This window comes from Arvicanthis niloticus, chromosome 18 (genome assembly GCF_011762505.2).
Source record: "Arvicanthis niloticus isolate mArvNil1 chromosome 18, mArvNil1.pat.X, whole genome shotgun sequence".
Lineage (NCBI taxonomy): Eukaryota > Metazoa > Chordata > Mammalia > Rodentia > Muridae > Arvicanthis > Arvicanthis niloticus.
Window position 1 is genome coordinate 10,992,637 of NC_047675.1, and position 9,806 is coordinate 11,002,442.

At 43.3% G+C, this 9,806-nt stretch overlaps 1 protein-coding gene across 4 annotated transcripts in view; it reads left to right on the forward strand.

The window, feature by feature from the left end:
• The window catches only part of Clgn (calmegin), a 39,942-nt gene extending 34,332 nt beyond the window's left edge, over positions 1 to 5,610 (forward strand). For 2 of the 4 annotated variants that reach the window (XM_034523031.2, XM_034523030.2), the window contains exons 15-16: positions 1,370 to 1,473; positions 2,495 to 4,561. In XM_034523031.2, the coding sequence (XP_034378922.1) occupies positions 1,370 to 1,473; positions 2,495 to 2,575 (185 nt within the window). In that variant the 3' untranslated portion in view covers positions 2,576 to 4,561. Of the gene's footprint in view, positions 1 to 1,369; positions 1,474 to 2,494 lie in introns of all 4 variants that reach the window. The other 2 variants (XM_076915466.1, XM_076915465.1) reach the window with 2 other exon arrangements.
• Positions 5,611 to 9,806: the final 4,196 nt, after the last annotated feature.

Below are 9,806 nucleotides of genomic sequence, written 5' to 3' on the forward strand. Positions count from 1 at the left end.
TAAGACTGTGCTGGTGACTTGTGGCGCCTGCCCTGGCCTGACAACAGTGACAACTGTCTGCCCTGCTCCGTGTCTAATGTGCACAGGACCTGCCAAGAGTATGTGACTTTGGGAGCGTGATTAGCAATCCTCTGAGAGGGACAGCCCTTTGAGCAGCCTCCCTGTCTACCCTGCTGGTCCTTATGGCACAGCCTCTTGTGCTTCCGAGAGCACGGATGAGCTGCAGTGTGTGCACAGTTGTGTGACCAGGCATACCCTCACCCCATGGGGCACCTCAGTCCAAACAGTTCCATGAAAGTCTAGCTTGATGAACCAGTGGGTGGGTTCCTTACAGGTGCATGGGTGACTCAAAGGCGGCATGCATGTGTGCACATGTATGTGTCATGGGTCACCTGTAGAAGTCAGGACAAAGCACAGGACTAAGTTCTTTGAAAAGAACAGGGTGTGTGTGTGTGTGTGTGTGTGTGTGTGTGTGTGTGTAAATTCTTTAGGTTGTAAGTTCTCAGAGTCTTTGTAACTTATTAGTGTGTTATGTTAATGTTTGTCTACTTTAGAGAACATTCACAAATAACTAATTTGGGAGTACTTAACTATCAAAGGGGCCTTGTTTTAGAAGGCAACTTTGCACTTCCGCTCTGTCTTGCACTGTACAGGAAAGCAGAGGTGGCATAAGCTGGCTTTCGTTTCCTCAAACCTAAGTTTTGGCAAAGTAAATTTTTTACTTTTTATAATTCTCAGGACATGTTCTCTTTTTTGTGGTGGAATCTCCTCTTTCCCCTTCTTCTTCCTCTTCCCCCTTCTTCCTCTTCTTCTTCTTCTTCTTCTTTTTCCTCTTCTTCCTCCTCTTCCTCCTCCTCCCCCTCCTCTTCTTCCTCCTCAGGCCTGCTCCTCTCCTTATCCCCCCTCTCTTCCTCTTTTCCCTCCTCCCTGTCTTTCTATAAAGACAGTGACAAGCTGGAGATTTGGCTAAACAGAGTTTATAGGAGATTCAGTAACTGAGAAAGGTAGAGGTGACGCCCACAGGCTCCAAGATAAAGCGATAGCCAGCTGAAGAGCACAAAGGCCACCTGAGTGAAGGGGTGTCTGTCACTAAGACGTGACCACCAGAAAGCTGAGCATCCTTTGGGTTTTCTGTATGACATCATCATAATTTTAGGAACTCACCCTTTGCTTCAAAAAATGATTTATTTATAAATGTAAAATAATGAGTATTTACAATTAGCTCATTTTTTTTTCTTTTCAGTTTTAAAGGATTGAAAATAGCTTTTTAATTTTAGAATTTAAATAAATTCCACTTAATTCTTAATACTTTTCAGTAGCAAAATCCTAACTCATGTGGTCTCTGCCTTTAATGAAATCTGTATTCCAGAAGAAGTAATTGGTGAACCGGAAGAGAAGAATGAGGAAGACGGAGAAACCATAGAAGGGCAGGAGGAAGTGAGCAAGTTGAGTAAATCTGGATCAGAGGATGAGGTAAGCCCTCCCTCCCCACTCCCTCCCCACTCCCTCCCCACTCCCTCCCCACTCCCTCCCCACTCCCTCCCCACTCCCTCCCCACTCCCTCCCCACTCCCTCCCCACTCCCTCCCCACTCCCTCCCCACTCCCTCCCCACTCCCTCCCCACAGGAGCAAGCTTCCACCCCCACCCCACCCCCACTCCCCCACCTCGGCTCCTTGAGTAAGAGAAGGCAGAAAAATGCTGACACGTTGTTACCACGTCACCTGTACTCCTCACTATGTAAAGGTAGACTGCACTGGCAAAATGATCGGAGCTCTGTCAGTAGCAATGGCCAGAGATGGCAGAGTCTGTAAAATGCAGTCCTCCTGTGGAAACAGAGCTGCTGCCAGACTGTTGCCTCATCCACCCTCTAGCTGTTTTGTTTTCTGTGATATATTTGTCAATAAGGTAAGTCATTTTTGAATAGCATCAGTTTGTGAAATTGGTGTGAATGTCACATTGTGAACGATGTTAGGTGCATAATGTCTTCACGCATGTATTTTGTTCTTAAAGTTTGCTCTGAGGTACAACCAAACATCCTGGAAGTACAGAGGGAAAACTGTCAGCACGTCTTTTTACCTCTCTTCTCTTTTCTCTGGAAACTTTCATTCCAGAAGTTCTGAAATGATCTCTGTAAAACCAGCTCAGGATTCATTACTCAGAGAAACCCTGTAATGAAGTTTCTTTATCAGTGGAAATGGGCATGGCTACTTCCTATGAGACTGAGGCCCTGTTCTGAGTTGTAAATAATGTTTGGGGGGGGGGGGGGGCTAGCAGCCGTGTTTCTTGTCATGTGCCTACTTGATAAGCAGGGTTATTTGGGAAGTGACATCAGGCCAGTGTAAACAAACAAACCCAAGGCATCTTTGTGAATTCAGGAGTCACACAGGACTTGACGATTAGTGCACATAGATTAAAGAATGCGGAATAAGCCTGCTGTTGTTGACTAGTTAGATTACGTGAAAGGAAACATTCCCATCATTCATTGTTTTCCAGATGAAGGATGCTGATGAGAGCACAGGATCTGGAGATGCACCACTGAAGTCATTACGCAAGAGGAGGGTACGCAAGGACTGATGAACTGAACATCAAGTATCGCAGATCCCGGAGAGAGCAAGCTGGCGTCGAGAGTTAGGGTGCCCAAAACGACAGTGACTCTGGGCATCCGCACAAACTCTTTCTAAGTATCTAGCAATGTTACTCTTTCAGACACTTCTTTCTTTCTTTCTTTTGGGGGGCGGGGGGAAGTAACTTTGAAGTTAACTGGTCTTTGAATTTAGAATAAAAGAAAAGTGGCACATTACATGAGAGCCAAGAGATTCATCTCCTTAGAAGTTACAGTTTTAACAGTTGGAAGGAAAATCGTTTTGGTTTTATGGAGCAAAGATAACGTGCTTTTTGCTCCCATGCTATTGGAACGCCTGCTGTTGGGCTTTCCTCTTCAGTGCCTACACAGGAAGAAGCAGGTTAGTTTTATCCTGAGGTATGGGTGTGCTCTGTTGTACAGGCTGAAGGTGATGGAGTCAGTGGGTGATACTGTCAGCACTATAGAGTGTGTGAGCGAGCCACATTTCCCTGGCTTGTGTGACACTGTACTTAGCTTAGAGATTCCTTGAAGAGGTGCTGTTGGCAGACATGTCAACTGAGTGACCGTTTAACCATCACTCGCTCCATCGATGGGGAACGCTCAAGCATAGCTTACAAGATAGCAGGCTTGTCTAAACCAGATAATGTACACTTTGTTTTCAAGGTCTTGGAGCCCATGGCTTACCTCATTCACCAGATTGTGTGTGCACACACTGCTCTGGAAAATGAAATTTAAATATGTTTCCCATTTAAATTATACCCTCTGTATGGATCATAACTGGGAAGGCCTCATTTATTAGTGTGGGATTCTAATGGCTATATCCAATTCTGTAGCTATGTCTTCTTACCATGCTTCCCGCTGACAAGGTCACCCTCACAGCTGCACCTGAAGTGGGTGCCCAAACTAACTACCTTATCAGCACTATTGCTGTATTTAAAATGGTTTATTGAAGAACTTTCTACACTTAAGTACCAGGTGTCAACCCTTTGAAAGGCCATTCAAGTCCACATGAAGACCAGGGTATGACTTTAATACTGAGTCTCTTTGGAACTTCTTATGAGTTGGGGTTTATTTTGTAGACTTGCCCACCTCACTTTCTGACTCCCTCACATAGGTACATTCAGAACTCACACACTGAAAACAAACCCTAGCTTTACCTCTGTAAAAGAAGCTAAGCCGAGCCAATGACGTTGTGTGCATCTTCCGGAGTGATGTAAAAAGGGGAGCGAGTGGCTGCCCTGTGGCCAGCCATGCACTAATGTTTATAGACTCCTGGTGAATTTCTAACATAGCTAACCATAACTAGAATCTACTTAGCAATTATAGGGCTTAACATAGCTTTCAAGGGCTCCTTTTTTTTCCTTTGAACTAGCCATTTGAAATAATTATAAATAAAAATATATCTCAAAATAAACAACTATGCTTCAGAGAGATAAACCCTTTCTTACCTTGATAAAAATCGGCTTGACCTCTGACTTGTGTGTGAACACATTTTCTGAAGATTGGTTAGAACTGTTTTAACTCTTGGTTGCAGATTGACTCTGCATGGACATTTGATTAAACTTCAGGCTCTTGCAGTGGTAACATCTGAGCAACCAAGTTTTATTTTTATAATTTATTTTGTCGATACAAGGTTTTACTCTGTAGCTCAAGCTGGCTTGGATCTCTTGTGTAGCCCAGGCTGCACTCATACTTGATGCAATCCTCCTGCATCAGCTCCTCAGTGCTGGGATGGCAAGCGTAAGAAACCATGCAAATATCACTACAAATTCCCGGTTATGTTTCCCTTTGTGGATGTGCCGACAGGTCAATCCAAACTAAAACCCTGCAAGTAACACATGGCATCTATGCAACTGACAAGAGTTTTAGTAGCCAAGTGACTTTTTTCTTTTTCCTAATCTGACTTTATTTTTTATAATTACTTGAATTTATCATTTTCCCTAATAAAATATAAAATATATATGTGTATATATGAATATGTGTTTTGCTTTCTTGTTTTTTTTTTCTGCTTTTGACTAAAGTAATGTTCTAAAGATTTATTTTACTTGTATGTTCATGTGCCTGGATGTGTGTATGTACACAGGTATGCAGGTGCCATGGAGACCCAAAGAGGGCACTCACTGGCCATGAGCTTCCATGCTGGTGCTGGGAACTGAACTTGACTCCTCTGTAAGAGCCAGCCTGTGCTCTTATTGGCTAAGCTGTCTTGTCAGCCTTTGCTTCTTTTCCTTGAGAATACTCTTCAGCTGGGCTCACTTCCATCCACCGTTCTCTAGGATGACATCCATGTTGGTTAGTCTCCATTTGGAGGAATACATGGTAGAAGTTGTAGTAAATAATTATTAAAAATCCCACTGCAGGGTTTCTATCTGCCTTTGACCATTTATGTTCCCAGATGAAAGACGCACACACAGCCTTTATATCTTAATATGCCTTAGGCAGTATAATTACAGGGCAACGGCCTACTCTCCATGCTGTTAGCGTTTACCTTCCCATCGGTAACACCACGCCAGCACTGTTTACTGTGTTCCATCTGGACTGCTCTTAGCTCCAATTGGCCAGCCCACGATTCCTTAACTCCTACCCCTTGGCGGCTCACTGTCTCCCCCTCCTGGTCATTCTTTTTTCTATCATCTCTCCTCTCACACAAGCCCTCAAAATCTCAACCCCACCTATTTCTCTTCTGCCCAGCTATTGGCTGCCGGCATCTTTATTCACCAATCAGAATTAACTTGGGGGCAGACTTCAGGTCTTGGGGCCATACTTAGCATTACAATAGACAGTAAAAGACAAAACCTCAACAGGAAGTGCTTGTATAAGATGAACCACTGTGAGGCTGGAGAGATGGCTCAGTGGTTAAGAGCACTGACTGCCCTTCCAGAGGTCATGAGTTCAATTCCCAGCAACCATATGGTGGCTCACAACCATCTGTAATGGGATCCAATGCTCTCTTCTGATGTGTCTGAAGACAATGACAGTGTGCTCACATATATTAAAAATAAATAAATCTTTAAAAAAAGATGAACCACTGTGATTGATTGAGTGTACCATAAAATCTAAGGAGAGATCTGAGTTCCAAAGTTCTCCTCTGAGGAGATATGTGTGTGTGCATGCACATTTAAACTAATTTTGTATTTAATAGAAACTGTTCAGAATAGTCAACACATAACTTACACCTACCTATATGATTCTCTTCTAGATTTTTGGCTGTATGTTTTACCTTTAGCAAGATGTAAAGATGAAATATAGGGTGACTCAGACAATTGCTTAAATCTTATATATAAAATAATTTTCAGAAAACATTTCTAGTAATCTTCATTTATTTTCAAAGTATATAGATACTATATTTACGTATGAGGTGGTTAGGAAATGAAGCTCTTAATTTTTTTCTACTCCTGTGATAAGACACCATAACAAAGGTACTTATTTTTTTAAAAGTATTTAATTGGGTTTATGGTTTCTGCCAATTACACTCCACAATGGCAGAGCAAAGGTATGGCAGTGTAAGAATCCGAAAATTGCTGAAGGAAGACTCAGATAGTATGCAAAAACAAAGAGCATTTATTCTGCAGAAACATCCAGTGTGCAGGGGGTCAACCATTCTCTAAAATGGTGACCCTCAGACAAAGGCCTTCTTGTAGGGAACCGTGTAACTCTCTAGGACTAGGTAATCTGAAATTTCATTGGTGGATGCTAGGAGGTCACAGGTGGTCAGTGGTCTGCATTCCTGTCATGTACGTTTAACCATGTGATGAAATAGGGCTGCCCAGTGCAGATGCCCCATTCTGAGATATTTCCCCATTGTTGTGGTTATCCCCAGGCTGTTCTTTGGGAGGGGTTTTTATGATTTTGTTTTGGATTTTATGGTCTGTCCCTGGAGCTAGTATCTTATGACTTAGTTTCTGGGACTTAGGATCTGTTGCTGGAGCTGGTGCTTTGGGACCTTTTTGTGAAATCAGGAGACAAATGGGGTTTGTGTTGTCCTTCTAGCAGCAGGAACAGCTGAGAACTTATGTCTTGATCTGCAAGTAGGAAGCAAAGAATCCACTGGGAATGGCACAAATCTTTTGAAACCTCAAGGCCCACCCCAGTGACACACATCCTCCAACAAGGTCATACCTCCTAATCCTCCCCAGATAGCTCCACTATCCAGGACCATGTATTCAAATATAAGAGCCCATGGGGCCGTTTTCATTCAGAGCACCACAGATGCCTCTTGATGGGTTAGATTAGGCAGGCTGATGGGGAGAGCATGAACTTGGAAACATTGAAAGGTTTCATTGTTTTTTTTGTTGTGGTGGTGGTTTTTTTTTGTTTTGCTTTACTTTTTAGTTTATGTGTACGTCTACCTGGGGTAGCCTGTACCTGGGCACCCCCTGTGTTTACAGGAAGTTGTGATCTGTGCACTCAAGTGCTGGGAACTTGGCAAGAATGATATGAACTTAGCCACTGAGCCTTTTCTCCAGCCTTTGGAAACATTTAGTGTCTATGAAGACCCCGGTGCACAGAACAGTAAGGACAGTCTTAGGTAGGCACAGGACAGTAAGGACAGTCTTAGGTAGGCACAGGACAGTAAGGACAGTCTTAGGTAGGCACAGAACAGTAAGGACAGTCTTAGGTAGGCACAGGACAACTAGAAAACCATCTTTTCACACCCACCACTGTATCTTACACATTTGGTGGGTGTCTGTTAAATGAATGCAATCTGCATTCATTGTTATCTTAGGGTCATCAATAACAGACACTTGATAAGTCTTAAAATAAGATAAATACATAACTGATTACCACACATGACTTCAGCTCTGTCAAGACAGATAAACTCTGGGCTGGGCATGGTGGTACACACTTTTAATCCCAGCACTTGGGAGATAGAGGCAGGTGGATCTTTCTGTGTTACAGCCAGCCTGGCCTATACAATGAGTTCCAAGACTACACAGAGACACTGTGATGGAGTGACTTAAGTCTTTGTTATACTGAATTTGTCATTTAGATTTCATTAACTTCTGGTTTTAGTGGGGTCGACTGTAGTTTAATGGAAGAAGTAGCTAAAAGGCAATCCTATTCATTCACAGTTGTCCATGTAACAGTCTCACTTGACAAGCAATCTTAAGAATGAAAGCAACCTCTGATACTTGGTGGTGGTCATCTTGGTTATGACAACAATGAAGATGTTCCTGGCAACAATCTGGAATGGAGGACTAACTCAAGGCTGAAGAAAGCATTATCAAACAGCTAAGCTTTACAGGCTAAAGAATTAAGACCCGATTTTCTTTGCTTTTGACCTTAAAATTAATCTCAGTTTCTAAAATTCTACTCTCACTTGTATCCACATATTAAAGGGGAAAGGACTGGCCAGGAGTAAGGGTGAGGCATTACAACACAACTGGAAGTAGGTGCTTACATGACTTTTACAACAAGAGTTTATTGCTTTGTATAGTTCAAGAAAGGAAAAACTATCTCTGTTCAAGTAAATTCACAACCATGACCAGAACTCACTCAGTAGCCCAACCTGACCTCTAAGGTAGACTTGTGTATGCACTGAACAGTCACTGCATCCCATTTACCACTCATGAATTCTCATGCAAAAACAAGTTGCCAATAAATCATAACATTGTATAAAATCTGGAAGATGCTGAGTATCTGGCCCTCTAAGTTCCAAATAAAGGACCGTAGTATGCAGTGGGATTGTAGTCAGCAGTGAGAAGTTACAAGAGTCAGTATTGAAGGAAGCTCTTCTTTGGGACCCAGTGGGGAGGAGCCACCATCTGTCTGACTGCTGTCAAAATCTACAATTTAGGTGACTTCTAAACAGTAAATTTATTTCCACAGTCTAGAGGCCAAGGCGAAGCTAAGTGTCTCAGTGTCTATAGAGACACCATGAGCTGGGCAATTCAGACGTTTAGTCCATTATCATCATGGCAGGAAGCATGGCAGCATCCAGGCAGGCAAGGTGCTGGGGAAGGAGCTGAGAGTTTTATCTTTTTTTTTTTTTTTTCATTTTTTTAAACTTTTTGATTCTTTATGAATCTTACATTTTGTACCCCAATCCTAATCATCTCCCCATCCCTTCATACCTGCCCTCTACCCTTGTAACCTGCCTCATAAGACAAAAAAAAAAAATCCTGTTATGGAAACTGTAGTGTGAGAGACTGTGTCCCACAGTACACCCTCTTGTCACACTTCCTCACTTGCAAATGTTGTGGTTTGAGGCCTGCTACACTCATAGTACTGGATCCTTCCTAGGACTCCTCTTGGATATCCTGGCTTTGTCCCGTGTCAGAGATCCCACCACTTTGGACCTGCAAGGCGAGTCCCTTACAAGCTCCAGAAGTTCATGGATGATGTAGATGTTGAGGTGGGCCAGCTTTAAAAAATAATTTTTTTTTTTTTTTAAATTTGGGCCTGGGTTGTAGCTGAGCTGTCAGATCACCAGCTCTCCAACACCCAAACCACCAGGGCAAGCTCTCCAGCAACCTGGCTTACCCAATGCCACAGTCAGCCAGGGGCAAAGCCAGCTCTTCTGCTCTCATGCCCCAGGAGGTCAGCTGCCCAGGCGAGGTGCAGAGCCTACTCTCCCAAAGTATTGCAGCCAGTGAGGGGCAAGGCTAGCTCTCTAGCTCTGCAGCCCCCAGGGCCAGCTCTCCCACCTGCATTTCAGTTGGTCCTAAGGTAGTCTCCTCTGTTATAGAGTCAAGTCTTAGAGAAAAAAAGCTTATGAGTCAGGGCTAGAAGAAAGTTTGGCTGTCCCTCACACAGAGACTAAGAGTACAAAGATAAAAGGCTTCAAAGCAAGATGGCTCAGGTTAGGGTCAACCTGACTGTATGAGCTTAGTTCTCAGAACTCACGGGGATGAGAGGACAGACTCCTGTAGTCATCCTCCAACCTCAGTGTACACACACTCAAACAGATGGAACAGGTGTAGACTAGGTAAAACGCTTCAGGTTTTTGAGAAAGTTATACTAGCAAAAACAAAATTGAGCTTGACTTAAAATAATGGGCACCAAGCTCTTGCCAACAAGTGGACTGTTCTCAGCCTGAGGGGTGGAGGTGGGTTGGGTATGAAATAACTTCGAAGGGGGAAGCCACAGGAGCTAGTGAGAGGAAACCCTTGGTAAGAGTCAGGGTCTACATCAAGGGACTTGTCTCCAACTACCATTTCATGATTGCCTCAGACCTGAGTATCTCTATTCCACTTTCTATACTGAGAGCTTTTTACTTGG